The 16,077-nt window shown below is 46.5% G+C and overlaps 1 protein-coding gene across 2 annotated transcripts; it reads left to right on the top strand.

Moving 5' to 3' along the window:
* Nucleotides 1–340: 340 nt before the first annotated feature.
* On the top strand, nt 341–11,785 carry LOC146757718 (uncharacterized). Of its 2 annotated transcripts, XR_014935730.1 has the most exons (4): nt 341–455; nt 2,842–3,086; nt 10,957–11,060; nt 11,135–11,785. XR_014935730.1 is itself a non-coding variant. In XM_085519430.1 (3 exons), exon 1 carries the CDS (start codon nt 10,109–10,111, stop codon nt 10,526–10,528), a length of 420 nt encoding a protein of 139 aa, XP_085375556.1. In that variant the 5' UTR covers nt 9,572–10,108; the 3' UTR covers nt 10,529–10,844; nt 10,957–11,060; nt 11,135–11,785. The 2 variants fall into 2 exon arrangements, 1 of the variants encoding a protein (XP_085375556.1); XM_085519430.1 differs by lacking the exons at nt 341–455; nt 2,842–3,086 and adding an exon at nt 9,572–10,844.
* Nucleotides 11,786–16,077: the final 4,292 nt, after the last annotated feature.

Genomic DNA, 16,077 nt, shown 5'->3' with positions numbered 1-16,077 from the left:
ACTCACAGCCCTTGGATGAGCTCTAACAGAAAGCAGAGGAATCAAGCTGGGTGTAATAGTGCTGGTGTGAAATCAGGTGAGATGCAGTTTTTTTCCATGAGGTTTCCTACAGAGACATGGAGTTTCATCAGAAATGAGACAAAATTAGGTGTATGTGATCAGTGAGCACGAGCTATTACAGTGGAAAGGGGAAATCTACATGTACCCTGAGAAGCTGGGTTGCTGCAGCTGCTGCCGCCGCTTTTCAGAAGCAGTAACACAATGTCTACGTGCAGCCTGGAGCAGTCCATTGGGGTAATCAAGTCTAACCTCCTCCTTTACTCAGAACAGGGCTTCCCCATCATGATCCCTACACTTGACTCCTTGTTTTTTGTTTGCTTTAGATTGTCTCTTTCCAATGGTCTGTTCCCCAGTCTGGGAATTTCACACCACAGAGAGCCTGCTGCCTCCCCGGGGTAAGTTGCTCCAACAGTTTAATTACCCTTACTGCTCACAAAGCGTGCCCTATTTCTTGTCTGAATGTTGGCTGCCTACAGAGACATTATGTATGCTAAGCACTGGATAACCAGCACTTCTCTGAATATATTTGCAACTTGATAATAGTGCTCTGGTTACAGCTCACACATAGCCTCTGCTCCCCAGCTGGGGTAGATCTGAACTGCTCTGCTCAACCCAGGGCAGCTGTGTGAGCTGACAGGTCTGGATACGGCCCACTATTAACTGTAGGATGTAGCTGCTTATGACTGAAACCCGAAGTATTTTTCTTAAATAAGAAGAATAAGAGGTTAAGCTGCTGTGGATATTCATATTTAATCTGTTCCAATTACAATATGCATATCGGTTTTCAGAAAGGATTTGAGACTTCTCCTGTACAGACTTAAATGTGTCCATATGAAATATCAATGTTTTAGGCTAGGATTTTCAAAAGGACATTAAGGAAATGAGGCACCCACTTCTTACTGACTCTCACTGACTTCCCTGATTGCTTTGGAGGAATCCTATCCTTAATCGTCATTATTATGCCATGAGAACTGGTATCACTCCTTGTCACCTATATATCCTAGATACTGCCAGTGCTGACAGCTGCAATGTCCGCCCCATAAAGTATAATCAAATAAACCAGAACACCGGGGTTGCTCAATGGATGAGTGCTCAGTACATCACCAGTAGCAATGCTCGGGCAGCACTGAAGCATCCCCGAGGCTCCTGTGGTTGAGGCTCCAGCCTGAATGCTGCACCTGTACTGAGTAGACACAGCCTGCGGGATCTCTGCTGGACACTGCCCTGCAGTCAGACAGCCCCATTTCCATCCCAGCTCTGTGCTCTGCTAGTAGAGTAAGTTTTCTGCCTGAGGGGTGATTGAGGAGCCAAAAAGCAGAGCAGTGCAGCTTCTCAGCATCTCTCCTCCTTCACAGCTGGGTTGCAGGCGGCAAGCATGCTGTAAGTCCAGCAAGTGCTGTTTAGTTTTGCTTTCAAGTAGCACCAAGCCTTTTTCTATTGATTGTAAGCAAAAAGTTCATTAGGAAGGGAAAGGGAGAATTTGGTTTAGTGAGAAACATAGAAATCCCAGTTCAGCTGCTCTGAGGCCTATATGGATTAATAGAATTAATCTATCTTGCAGGGCATTAATTGAAGAATGTGCTGAGGTTAAGGACAAGGTCAGCTCTTCACAGTGTAATGTCTCCTACATAATTCACTTACCAAGCCATCAAGGCAATCTGTGCAGAGTAATAGTGAAAGATAGGCTTTCTGCTCCCGGGATCTCAGCGAACATAACCTTGTATTACAGATAACCTTAAATGAAAGTTGTAGGAGAGTACATGGCAGATGTCCTATTAGATGAGACATTTACCACTATCTCTTCAAGGCATGGAGTGCCAGTTCAGGCGACATAAAAGGGACACATCTGACCCGGCACAGGGTGCACTGTCCCTCTGCTCCACTGATAAGCAGTGCAGTGCTTGAGCTCATAGCCTTGCCCTTCAGCACTGCAAGGAGCCAACATAAAATAGCTCATGAATCATTACTGTGCTTCGTTATTCCACCAGACCAATTTGGAAGAGGGTGCAGCAAACAAATTGAAAATTGCTCAGGTTCTGCTATTGGGGAGAGAACCAGAGAAGAGCCTCTGTGACTACAAGTGCTGGCATGAAAGCCTTTTGGGCTCTACAAAGCAGAGCAAGATGCACCATGCACCCAACAGCTGCACTGCCCAGGAGCCACACTGCAGCCTCCCAAGACTTGGTATATCCTATGGTGGGAGAAGGTTCAGTAGCGTAGCCCATCCTCTATGCAGAGAACACTGGTGAAAGTGATGCTTTGAGCATTTGGATTTCTATTTATTTCAAGCAGGAACAACCTACCTGATGCTGACAAAGGCTCTTTTTGCCCATGTATTTGATGATTTCAGCAAGCAAACGGGGAGATGAATAAAGGCCATCAAAGGCTGTACCAGCCCCCATCACGTACCAGTGCAACACAACAGGCAGAACCTGTATCTGATTCCATACATCATTTATAGCTCACTGCCCTCCAGCAGAAACAGAATCACTGGCACAACTTTTTAACCCTGACAGTGTTTACCCATTAGGTTAATGAAACATTAGAACAGAGGCCCAATACTGAATGTCCACTTTTGTAGATACTCAAAGAATAAAGCACTCAAAAAGCTGATGCAAATGGCTCTCATTCAGCTCACTTTTGGACCACAGATCTCCAAGTGTTCCTTCCTAACTCTGTTTTTCTCTAAGTCTCAAAACTTAGATCTACAGCATAGCAAAGAAGCAAATCAGAGTCTAAAAAACTGAACTCAGAAAACTGTTCCCTGTTGTACATCTCCAGAGCTGCCCTGCAGAGAGGATTGAAAGTTGCCGTTGGTTATTGCCTTCATCTGTGCTCCTGTGGCAAATATCCAGGCAATGAATCCAACCAGCCCTGCTCCATTAATGAACCCTGAGAAGATCAAAGATGGGAGCACAAGATGAAGTGTCTGCTTTACAGCTCTTAAAAGCTTAAGAAAAATGAAAACACATACAAGGAACCGATATGAGGCCAATTTTACTGAAGATGGAAAACTAAACTCAAAGGTGAAATTCTGTGCCAGACAATGTTTCTTTGTGTCCACATTTCATCTTCCTTCCTCAGATGCATTATGACAGAATCTAATTATAGCATTACACAATTTTCACCAGACAGGTGTGTTGCTTTTTATATTGAAGCAGCACAGCCAATATTTATTGTTTTTTTATTCACTTGCTTTTATTCAGCTTTCTGCCATTCCAGGTTTTATTGCCTACACGCTATTTAGATGAGGACTGATCTCTTTTCAAGTTGATGAAGGCCACGGAATTCAGTTGTTGGATGGTGACAGGACCCATCCCACCTAGCAGAGAGGTGCAGGAGGTGGTTGGGAAGCAATCATTGCCAGGGTCGGATAGCAGCCCTCCAGAACCTCCAGGTTCTTCTAGCAGAAGAGATGGGTTCACAACTGAGCCTCAGGGAACCCTGAAAGTGCTACTTCAGCTGTTGTTCCTGTAGCAGGGATTAAAGTTGCTGAAAAGTGCCTGTATTAGCAAAGCCTGGATACTGGATGTGGAAAACAGCCATGTGAAATAAGGAGTTTTACCTGCAGGCTCTACCAGATCCAGTTGTCCAAGTTTTTGCTTCTCAGACTACAAATGGGCAGCAGAAATTCAGGCATAACAGCAGTAAAACAGTTCACCAAAACAATAGCAGATGATCTAGAAAAGTAAAAAGAAAAATAAATGGGGGGGGGGGGGGGGGGGAAGGTTTCATTTAAAAAAAACAACAGCAACAAAAACACACTTTCTCTTACCCTTTTCATGAGGTTACTAACAAACACCTCCACTTTAACAGCACCACCCTAAGTTTCCATATAATGAGGGTGGTAGGGTTTTATGGACAGTTTATTCATCCACCACCTACATTAAGCAGAATGGGCTCCTTCCTGCCCTTCCCCAGGTGTCTCTCTGTTACTCAACTGGTGGAGCCATTCTCAGTCATAGAGACCCCTTCCCCACCAATCTGGTAAGGAATTATCTTCTCCTTTGTAATCACAATTCATTAAGCCATTTTTATATATCATTAGCTTCTTATGTTCATATTTGTGTCTACTTCTGCAGTCAAAGTTAGACTTCAGCACAATACTTATTCTTATTTTCTACCTCTCTCTTTTTCTCCATGCATGTACTGACAGTAACTGCCTCCCCCCAGCCTTCATTTTGCTGTATTAAATTAATCAAGATCTTTAATCTCTTACCATAATGAGAGCTCTTTGATTTCTCAGACATCCTTGTGATCAAGAGTGTGATACAAGCTTAGGATGGACTCCTTTTAGCTTGGGCTAATCTAGTCTGCATTTGAGCTGAGCTCATGCCAGCACCTTTTGCACTACCTTTCATCCCTGTCTAACTGTCCTGGAAAAATCTCAGGCAATAGTTTTCTGTGTATTCCATTCAGCCAAAACTTGATTGAGCTTGTGAAACTGCCACAGCAAGTCTGTCAGTTCTCTTTGTTCCTTTGTCTCTGACAGCTGTTTGAGACTTTCTCTAAAGCTTGCTTGTATCTGCGTCAGCCCCAGTGCACTTAGAGATGATAGGAAGGTCATGATAGAAGTGCTGGCTTCCACCTGTGACCTGTGCATTTAATGTTTTGCCCCTGAGTGCATCAAGAAGCTGTTCTCAGCCGTGACTTCAAATTGTGTGTAGCACAGAGGCTATTTGGGGGCAGCTTGTTCTGATTATTTCAGGGCTACAGATTCACTGTCTGAGTTTGGTAAAGTGTATCCACTGCCACAGGAGACACAACTTTTTGTTCCTAACGAGAAGGTCATTATTGTTTTCACTGTTATTTTTTGTTTGGGAATATATTTATAAATATAAAGCATCTTGACTTCTGGTTCTTTAGGACAGCTCAGGACCTACCTCTGCCCTTTCCAGTTTTCTCCTGAACTCAGACTCCTTGGCTCAGTTCACCTCTTCCACTCCAGGGCAGCTGCACAGCAGAGAGGTTATCCCTGCTCCAAAATGGCCCTTCTCTTGTTCTGCCACATAAAGCATCTCTGCAGCCTAACCAGCTCATTTACACAACCCCTTCCAAAGCTCTGCCTGTTTTCTGAGCTGCTCCTGCCCCTGCACACCAGTGGGAGATGGGTCCCATGCAGCCAGCTGTGTTCTGCTGGTGTTTGGTGATGCTCAGCTGGGTATGAGTGAGCTCCTGTCTCCTCTGCAAAGCAGAAAACAGGCTACAACAGATTCCTCCACTGCTATCTAAGAAATGTATGCTTCTCTTAGTGGTAGCTTTGTATCTCAGAGAAACAGACATTCCTCAGCTATTTTCTTCCTTTATTTTTTCCCCAGACTTCTTTTTTAAAGTGATTTTTGTTGACAGTTGTTGAAAACAAAGTGGGTTTTTGTTGTTGTTGTTTTCTTTTCTTTTGTTTTTTGAGGTTTTCTGCTTTCAATGGAAAGTCAAAACTTTGTGCAAGGAGGATAAAAAAATCCCCCTCTGATCCATTCTGCTCAGAGAGAATCTTCCTTGCTGCAGGCCAGTCTTGTTTCTTTCCTCTTCTTCTTCATCCTTGCTGGGTTGCTTTGCTGTTGTTTTCCTTTCTCTTTGCCAACAGATATCCTTCCCTGAAGCAACACATGTCTTATGCCCTTTCCAAGGGCTTCACCACAGTTCTTTCCTAACTGCCTGGCTGAAGTGATCAGGGAGTGGATAGTTAATGCTGCTGATGTTAGAGCTGCTGCCGCAGATGGAGGGGAGGCAGCAATTGCCCCTTTGAGCTGGGTCAGGTATTCTGCAGTTCAGCCTGTTGGCACAGCATTGCTGTGTTCCTGTTTGAATGGATGTCACTGGGACCACATTTCCTAGTCACATGCCTGTCTCATGTACTGTATTGCTCTGCAAGTATGGAAACCTGCACTTGGTACCAGCCCTTCTATCCGTAAGTTATTTCAGTGACACAGAGTGACTGCTGTCTTGGAGAGACATAAGAATTATCACTTGCATGAAACCCAACACTCTGTATTTATTTTGGACAGCCTGGCAAACCTACCTGCATAAGAGCTGGGCCTGTGACACCTTCTTAAGAGTTCCAGCAAGATAAGTACATAGGGTAGTAACAGAAGATTAATGTACAAATTATACACACACATCATCGATCTTAATCTGACTTGTCTTGGTAGTGACCAAGAGCATTAACTTCTGGTGTTTTGTGGTTTGTATACATTGAGTTGGAGTGACTCAGGAGTCATGTGCATGTCTCCAAGGCATTGTAGAGAGTGACAAAATACTTATCAGAATTGCTGAATACACTCAAGCAAAAAGGCATCAGAAGGCCAATGTTAGCAGTGCTGAGAGTCCCTGTTCTGATTCTTCTGAAAATCCAGTGTCTTCCACAACTTCCTACAGCTTGGCTTGGACCTGTATGCAGGATGGTAGGAGCAGAAGTTTTACAGGTCTGGCCAAATTCCTGTCCCTGTGAGCTGCATACTAAGAGCTTAAATTTGGGGGTGACCACAAGATGCATATCACCTGACCTAAAGGGCAAATGGGAAGCAGAAATGGGAATAAAATGGGAAACATCTTGGTCATACAAGCAGCTCACACTGCCTCATTCTGTATTTTCCATCAACCATAGCAGTGGTGCAAACCTGTTACTGGTCAGGTGAGGATACGGAAGCAGTACTCATACTGTTCGTGACCCTTCTGCAAGTGAGAAGCTCGGCCACGTTCTCACTTGTGTGTATATATTCTGTGATCAGGAGTTCCTTCATCTTGGACAACCTTTGTTAGGATGCATGAATTCCTTGGGAAAGCCAGCTGTTAGACAACAAGGTACTGGTAATGAAGACCTCTGTCTCTTAACAAGTGCTTTCATAGAATCATAGAATCATAGAATTACCCAGGTTGGAAAAGACCTTGAAGATCATCAAGTCCAACCGCAGCCTAACCACAGTACCCTAACTCTAAAAACCCTCTGCTAAATCATATCTCTGAGCACCACAATCATATCCCTGAGCACCACATTAGTCACCTTAATCCTGCTGAGTCTCAGACAGCAAATACAATTCCCCATTTGTACTCTTTTCTTAGAACTATTATGATTTTCAAACCACTCTCCTCACGCTTTCTCAGATGTGAGCCATTAATTCCAAGTATTTCAAGTTGTCAGTTATGCATTTAACCACGTGAGAGAAGGGTGCACAAGAGAGAAGAGAATAGAAAGGAACAAAATTCAGCCTGGACATTTCTGATATAAATGTCCACTTGCAAATAGATCAGAGTTTCAGCATGTCTCATGAAACTCGAATGTGTTTCATAACGTGTCAGGACAGTTTCTTGCCAGCAGGAGATATTATAATTAGTGGTTAGCAAGTGTCTGTGCTCACTGTTCTGTTCTGGCTGGAATCACACTAACAAAGCAGCTTGATCAAAATTCTGCTTCAAAGGTTCAAGACTTATATGTCATTTCAACACCAGTGAGACATTAACTGATGTCAATGAAGGGTCAGATTCTGCCCATAAATAAAACCCTGCTGATAATGCTTTTATTAGATTTAGTTTTTAATTTTAGACAAAAATTATTTAGAAGATAATGAAGTCCCAACAGCTCCTGGAGTGCTAGAAGGAGAGTGCTAGCAAATCTGTCTTTTTCTGTATCTGAAATGCAGAGAAATAATGATGATGAGGAGGATGGGGCCTGTAATCACAGAATCACAGAATTGCAGGGGTTGGAAGGGACCTCTAGAGATCATCGAGTCCAACCCTCCTGCCAAAGCAGGCTCCCTACACCACGTCGCACAGCTCGGCGTCCAGTCGGCTCTTGAATATCTCCCCAGAAGGAGACTCCACCACCTCCCTGGGCAGCCTGTTCCAGTGCTACGTCACCCTCACCGTAAAGAAGTTCTTCCGCACATTCGTGCGGAACTTCCTATGCTGTACTTTCATCCCATTAACCCTAGTCCTGTCCCCGCGCACTACTAAAAAGAGACCAGCCTTGCCTCTATGGCCCCCACACCTCAGGTATTTATAAACCTGGATCAAATCCCCTCTCAGCCTTCTTTTCTCAAGGCTAAACAGACCCAGTTCGCTTAGTCTCTCATCATAGGGGAAATGCTCCAGGCCCTTCACCATCTTTGTGGCCCTCCACTGGACTCTTTCCAAGAGATTCCTGTCATTTTTGTACTGGGGAGCCCAGAACTGGACACAGGATTCCAGAGGAGGCCTCACCAGGGCAGAGCAGAGGGGGAGGATCACCTCCCTCGACCTGCTGGCCATGCTCTTTTTAATACACCCCAGGATGCCATTGGCCTTTTTGGCTACAAGGGCACACTGCTGGCTCATGGTCAATCTGTCGTCCACCAGGACGCCCAGGTCCCACTCAGCAGAGCTCCTGTCCAGCAGCTCTTCCCCCAGCCTGTACTGGTGCATGCAATTATTTCTCCCTAGGTGCAAGACTCTACACTTGCTTTTGTTAAACCTCATCCGGTTTCTTACTGCCCAGCTCTCCACCCTGTCCAGGTCCCTCTGAATGGCAGCACAGCATTCAGGCGTGTAAGCCAGTCCTCCCAACTTTGTGTCATCACAAACTTGCTGAGGGTGGTCACTATCCCCTCATCAAGGTCACTGATGAAGATGTTGAACAAGACCGGACCCAGCACAGACCCCTGGGGGACGCCGCTAGTTACAGGCCTCCAGCCAGATTCCGCACCACCAACGACAACCCTCTGCACTCTGCCAGTCAGCCAATTCTTGACCCACTTCACCGTCCACTCATCTATCCCACACTTCCTCAGCTTTGTTATAAGAACGTCATGGGGGACAGTATCAAAAGCCTTACAGAAATCAAGGTAGACTACATCTACCGCTCTCCCCCCGTCCACTCAGCTAGTGACATCTTCATAAAAGGCCACCAGGTTGGTTGAGCACAACCTCCCCTTGGTGAACCCATGCTGGGTACTCCTGATAACCTCCTTATCTCCCAGTTGTCTGGAGATGGCATCCAGCACAAGCTGTTCCATCACCTTCACAGAATCACACAGAATCACAGAATTGTAGGGGTTGGAAGGGACCTCTAGAGATCATCGAGTCCAACCCCCCTGCCAAAGCAGGCTTCCCTGGGACAGAGGCGAGGCTGACAGGCCTATAATTACCCGGATCTTCCTTCTTGCCCTTTTAGAAGACAGGACTGACACTGGTTGTCCTCCAGTCTTCAGGCACCTCCCCAGTTCTCCAAGACCTCTGATAGATTACAGAGAGCAGCTCAGCAACAACCTCCACCAGCTCTCTCTGCACCCGCAGATGCACCCCATCAGGTCCCATGGATTTATGGACCTTAATGTTTCCTAGGCACTCACAGACCCCCTCTTCCCTGACTAAAGGGAAATCTCCAATTCCCCGGACTCTCTCATCAACCCCCAGGGTCTGGGATTCCTGAGGGAGAGCCCTTTCACTAAAGACAGAAGCAAATGATCCTGAAGGGTTAGGAAAGTGCCAGCAGTGCCAGCAGTTAGAACCCTGTTGGGCCACCCTGTTGATCCTGAGGGTCGGTGAGGCAGCGTGGCCCCGTGTGTGGACGTGGGATGTAATCAGAGTGAGTGGATGCAAATGGAGTCGGAGGTGTTACAAGGAGAGGCTCTGGATTGGAACAGGGAGAGCAGAGCTGGTGTGTCCCAGCAGGCAGGCGTAGTCAGGTGCCCTTTGGAGCTTGCTGTTGTTGGTGCTGAGCTCAGGAGCCCCATCAGATCAGCGTGGTGCTGCGTGCTGCGTATGGCAGTGCCAAGAGATTCCCTTGTGGAAGAAGGGGGAGGATGAAGGAGGCCGAGGGCCCTTTGCTCAGGGCCAGCTCGTCTGTGCCCTCTTGCTGACCGGAGAGAAGGGCTGCCCGCTGGGCACAGGCAGTGCCTTCTGGCTCCCGTGCCGTGCCCTGTCCTCCAGCCCCCTCCTCATGCCATGTGGAACGCCAGTGCCAGCAGTGCCAGCAGTGCGGCCGCCATGTTAGAACCCTGGCCACAGCCGTTACCTTGGTCACCGTTGCCCAACGCAACGCACTCGCCTCTTAGATCTACGGCCGATAACAGCCATGTACGGGCCTAAGAGAGCGAGGCTGGAGGACACCCACGATTTAGCTGGGAAGATGGTTCCGGGGACCGCGGGGTCGAAGAGGAGGAGGAGGGGGCCCATTGCCAGCACCATCGGGCAGCAGACAGGCAAGGGAGCCCATTGCCATCGCGCCTGGACCAGGCGCGTGACCACCTCCGTGGAGCCCATGGAGGTGGATCCACCTCCAGATGAACCCATGGAGGTGGATCCACCTCCAGATGAGCCCATGGAGGTGGATCCACCGGAGGACGAGCCCATGGAGGTGGATCCGCCCGATGCACAGCTGGCCTGGCACCACACCACCGTGCCAGGCCCTGCAGCAGTACCACCTCAGCTGCAGCATCGCTGGTCCAGGCGCCGGGCTCCGTACCGTCTGCGCGGCCCCCGCCCCCGGCATTAGCCGGGTGGCTTCATTTAACATCAGCTCCTCCTTTGAGACCTTGTGGGCCCCCGGTTCCATCTGAACCCTTTTTTTATTGTTGTTTTTATTGTTGTTGTTTTTATTGTTGTTGTTTTTATTGTTAGATTTAGTTAGTTAGTTTAGGTGTTAGGAGTAGGTTATTGTTCATGTTTTTTAATTAGGAGTAGGTTATTGTTCACGTTTTATTGTTAGGTGTAGGTTTTTGTTCCCGTTTTAGAGTTAGGCGTAGGTTAGTGTTCGTACTTAGAGTTAGGTGGGTTCCTACCAGCAGCTGGCAGCAAACAGCGCTCACTCGGTAAGCACACGTCTGCTTTCTCACCCAATACCATGAGTGCTGCTCCATGAGTGAGGAGGTCTGTGACATCTCCGAGGGATGGGATTTGCATCTTGTGAATTTTCTGTTGCAGATTGTCGAGGAGCAGAGCGTGAGTGGCTGTGAAATGCAATTGGGAAATGCTTCATGGAAACAGTCTGGAGCTGTGTCTGGAGCTTCCTGCGTGGCCATTGTAAGGTAGGTGTGCCTTACTGTAAGCGTGCACTGAAGCAGTGTCGGTTAAGCACAGCTCACTCCTCTGTCTTCAACAGATCAGCTTTCTGCACTCTTTATTTCTGTGGCTGGCGTTGTAGAGCACAGCAGCAGCAAGGCCGTGAACACGTCCACAACCAGGTACGTGAACGTGGGTGACTTTAATGGCTAGAATAACATTGTTGTTAGAATTAATAAGGCAGTGGTCACGCGTGTGTGCTGGAGCTCAGGGATAGGTTTATTCTTGCCTGCTGAGCTTTTCCCTTATTTGACACCCACCCATCCTCTCTTGCTTCTCTTCCTTTTCAGTTGTTAGAAAGCTCCCTGACTGTTTCCCAATTGATTCTTGCACGACTCGGAGGGTTTTGAGTCTAAGACCTGGGAGACGGTGAAGCAACCCAAGGCAAGTGCTGCTCAGCTGAGCAAGAAAGCCAAGAAGGAAAGCAAAAAGAAACGATAAGGGCTTGAGCAGGAAGGCACAAAGGACAGCAGAATCGCCTGGATTGCGTCCTCAGAGGTGCACCAAAGGACACACGCTGCGTGGTCCGGTTTTCAGGCCTGGCCGTGCTTTCCCTTTCCTGGACTGCGGAGAGGAACTGAGCAAGTTTTAGACATTACCAGTATCCCGCCTATTTGATTTCATATTGAAATGTATTTTGGATGCATTTAGCATCTCTTTGTTGCAAATAAAAGCGAAACAAACATTTGAATAGTGGTGCTGCCTCTTTCAGTAGCTGCTCAATACAGTGCCTGGCTCGGGCTAGTGATTGCAGGGCCATGATGTGGTTGGCTTCACATCCCTACCTGAATCCCTAGGTGCAAGACTCTACAATTCTCCAATACTATGCAGTAAAATGATGCCTTATATACCCCTCACTGCAAAAGATCAGATACTCAGACATCCTTGCCATGTTTTCACAGCAAAGGACTGACATCTTTCAGATCCTGGTCCCCAGTGACTGAATGCTGAGCACCAGATTGTAGTCCCCACAAGGTCATTGAAGCACAGCTTGTATTTTGGGTTTTAGTCCTTGGAAATGTGAGCCTACCTCTGAAGAAGAGAAGTCTACAGGGTGACCTTGTTGCAGCCTTTCTGTACCTAAAGGGAGCCCATGAACAGGAGGGCATTCAACTCTTTGAAAGGATAGATAATAGCAGGATGGGGGGGAATGGTTTTAAGTTGAAGGAGGGAAGATTTAGGCTGGATATCAGGGGGGAAGTTCTTTACTATGAGAGTGGTAAGGTGCTTGAACAGCTGTGGATGCCCCATCCTGGAGGTGTTCAAGGCCAGGTTGGATGGGGCCCTGGACAGCATGGTCAGGTGTTAAACATGAAGGTTAGTGGTCCTGCATGCAGTGGTGGAGGTGGAGATTCATGATCCTTGAGGTCCCTTCCAACCCGGGACATTCTGTGATTCTATGATGATATACTTTGGGGAAGAGGAGGAACAAGTTCAAGTAAATGAACAGACAATTCCTAGTGGCTATGGAGGCAAGACAGAAGAAGAACCACTAACTACTAATGTTTAAACTCCACACGACATTTTTCAGAGTTCTCTGGCACAGCTCATTACAGTGTTAACAAATACGTGCAATGTGTATGAGACAATTCATCACAGCAGCGTGATGGTTATTACCCAAATTCTGCTTTCTCTCTTATTAACTTGTTACCCTCTATTTGTAATAAATAGAAAATCGTTCACTTCAATGTGTCTTCTCCAATATTACTCACCGACTCATCTTTTATTTCTCACTCCCTTTTTTCCTCCCAGATTGTTAGATCTGATAATTGATCTGATAAAATACCATCCATTTCATTAATCCAGCAGGCATGGGAAAGTGAAGCAGTGAATTCGAAAGGAGACGATGGATTTCTCTAATCCAGTAGATGTGTGATAACGAATTCGTGAACCTGATCACAAATCAGGGTGAGTCTGAGAAGAATACTGATGATATAAGAGAGCCCGTGCTACTTTGCTAGTTCTAAACTGAGTGTTCAAGGCCATGAGCTCTACCTCCCTGGAGATGTCTTTGTAACCTCCCTAGAATGTCTGGGGAGTGCTGCATGGGATGCGGGTCAAGGAATGCAGCACAAGTGATGATTTGCTTTCCAAAATCTTACAATCAATATGCAGAGAGTTCATCCTGACAACCTGTGAGACTCTTATGACACAGGGTAAGAGACAGAAGCCAGCTTAAAAATGCTGGAAGAGTAAGCAACTCTAGTCCAAATGGTGTATGCCTCTCTAAAACAATATTTGTACCAATAGAACAGTAGACTAATCCCCAAAAGATGACTTTATATACATATATAGGTATATTTATTTTGCAGTAGTTTGCAAGGAACTTTCCTCTTTATTTGGACATGTGTATGAGATTGTCTTGCAGAGTAGATGACACAGTGATTGAGGCGTGAGCAGGATGGGATAATGGAACAACACGTTCATATGGTGGATGTTAAGGGGGAAGAATACAGCATTCTTCTTTATTATACTGCCAAGTAGAACGTATAACCCACTGCGTGGTTTAACAGCACTATTAAACCAATATGACATTGCAGGGAATCTGAATATGCTGCAGAATACCCGAGCACAGCGCCTGCAGAGCTTCTGATTGATGGAACCCCGGAATGGCTTGGGTTGGAAGTGGCTTCCTAGATCGTCTGGTTCCAAATTCACTGCTTCAGGATTCATCAACAGAATAAAAAGGGAAAACAAAATCATTTTCTTTGTATGTGGCTGAATTAGTGGAGTAGAGCCAGTTCAAAGGGAGAGTAGCAGCACAGAAGAGTTGTGCTATAAACATATACACTCTGCAAAATTAAGCAATCAAATACTGGCAGCTAACAGAGGCTTACTTGACCCTAAAGCATACTCCAGAAATTGCCACATCAGAAAGGATACCTGCTAAAGATGTCAAGATGCTGCAGCATCATAAAATCTGTGCAACAAATAAACCAAGGGTCAGGCTTAAACACAGCTCAGCAGCATCTGCAGTGTGCTTTTGCTGTGAGAAGGGTTTTCTCAATGCAAATAAGTATTGATTTTGATTTTTTTTCTGGCCATCTTGTAGAAAATGCAATGCATTAGGTTACGTGCAGTAAATCTGGAGGTCAGTGCATAATCACGGCTTTCAGGAGACACTTCCAGAGTATTTCAGAGTCCTTCTTTGCTGATGATAGGCTAAAGATCACCAATAATGTTGTACAGTTTCTGTTTCTCAAGTCTGAAGAACGAAAGTGTGATGGGGATAAAAGATGTGAGCAGTGAGTCGTATGATCGTAGTTGTAGAAAGGCTGAGGTTAGATGAGACTTCTTCATTCTGGGCTTGGAGAGGAGGTGCCCTGAGCTCCACAGGCCTGGACAGCACAGCCTTCACAAAAAGCGCCTTCACCCCCTCCAACGCTTCTGTCTGCCGAGTCTCAACCACCTCTTGAAGATGCTGATCTTCCCTGTGCTGTTCAGACATAGCTCCAAACTCAAAATCTCCAGGGAATCGTGGCTTTCTTCTTGAGGCAATTTCAGTATGGATATTTCCAGGATGCTTGGCACCTTTGCTTGGCTGCCTGTCTCAAGTTTAGGCAACTTGACAGGTAACTTCATTGCACATTCTGTGTTCTTTGAATCTCCCTTTAGGTCTTGCTGAGCCAAAGCCACTTTCAGCCTTCTACACTGACCAGACTGATAAGTACTGCTTGGAGGAGGGTCAGCTGGTTTGTGAGGCTGCAGTGGACTGGCTTTTTCCTCCACAACCAAGTCCACAGTAGTGGCTGAGAACAGGCAAGATTTGTCCATATCCATCAGTCTGTGGGCAGATTTCTTCAAAGTAGACATCTCCTGACCAAGATTTTCCTGGAAGGGTGCCATGCCGCTGACACGTACCTGTCAATACTGGGCTTTGCCTACCTCTTTTCGCCTCTTTGCTTGCTTGTGGTCCAGCTTCAGCCTGGTCAGGTACTGCCTGTACTCGCTGAAGTCTTTCAGAGTGCAGACAACCTACAGAAGAGACAATGAGAGATGGCACCCAAAAACTGCTGAGGTAGCTGCCCACCAATGTGCAGGCCCCCAGCAGCAGGGGAGCTGCTCCTCTTCACCCTCCCCTCCCCAGCTGAGGGGCTGCTGCCTCCTCCCTGCCTCCTTCCCAAGGATGAGAAGACTCCACAATGCGGTGCCAGCCCCCTGCCCGGCTGCAAGAGGTGTAGAAGACATACCTGGCACGCTGCTATTCAAAGCGTGAGAGGTATTTACTGTCAATGGGATATCAAAATGCTTGTTTTCTCCAAATAGAAATGACTGTTCCCAATTGGAAATGTCACAGGTAAATCTCACCATCCTGTTGTCAGCAGGTGTCATCCATCTGACGTCCTCCTGCCGTTACTGGAGTAGCTGAAACATTACTGCTACCTCCTATAGGAAAGAAGGCTGGACAAGCTGACATGAAAATAAACACATATACTTCCACCAGATAAATGAAGACAATGCTTCTTGAAATTTGGCAGTTCCATGCTCTGATACACCAGCAGGCTTCAGAGGCTCAGGGGGCTCCTGGAGCTGTCCTCTGGCAATCAGATTCCCCAGCACCTGTGATGTGCTGGCAGGCGAAGACGGAACAACAGAGCAAACAGTTTGGCTGTCAGGAATCTCCTAGAAGAGAAAATTGTGATGCATAGACATGCCTCCTATGCAGTAGGGCTGTGGGAGAGTGGAAACAAGTTTCCTTTATTTCAGATATATCAATGTGTGGAAAAACCCTGAACTCGAGTTTATCTAAAAGCGAAAATGAGCCCTTATATTCTGGGAGCTGTCTGAGGTTTATTTTGTGAGCATCTGCAGAAATGGTCAGAGGCTCAGAAGTTATTTTATCCCCGACCTCTTCCCTCCCCTTTGCTATGCAAATCCACAGCATGATGGTTAAACATGTCCAAAGGGTGTTTTTCCTGAGCACCTTCTTCAAAATGTTTGCAGCCCATGCACCTGTAATAAACAACAGCTCCCTGCATTGCC

This window comes from Coturnix japonica, chromosome 19 (genome assembly GCF_054131305.1).
Source record: "Coturnix japonica strain WE chromosome 19, WE-NBRP24, whole genome shotgun sequence".
NCBI lineage: Eukaryota > Metazoa > Chordata > Aves > Galliformes > Phasianidae > Coturnix > Coturnix japonica.
This window is presented reverse-complemented; position numbering and strand designations above follow the sequence as displayed.

Bases quoted from the DNA above. Each gene is read 5' to 3' on its own strand.
- LOC146757718 (XM_085519430.1), top strand. From the start codon at position 10,109: ATGTACGGGCCTAAGAGAGCGAGGCTGGAGGACACCCACGATTTAGCT.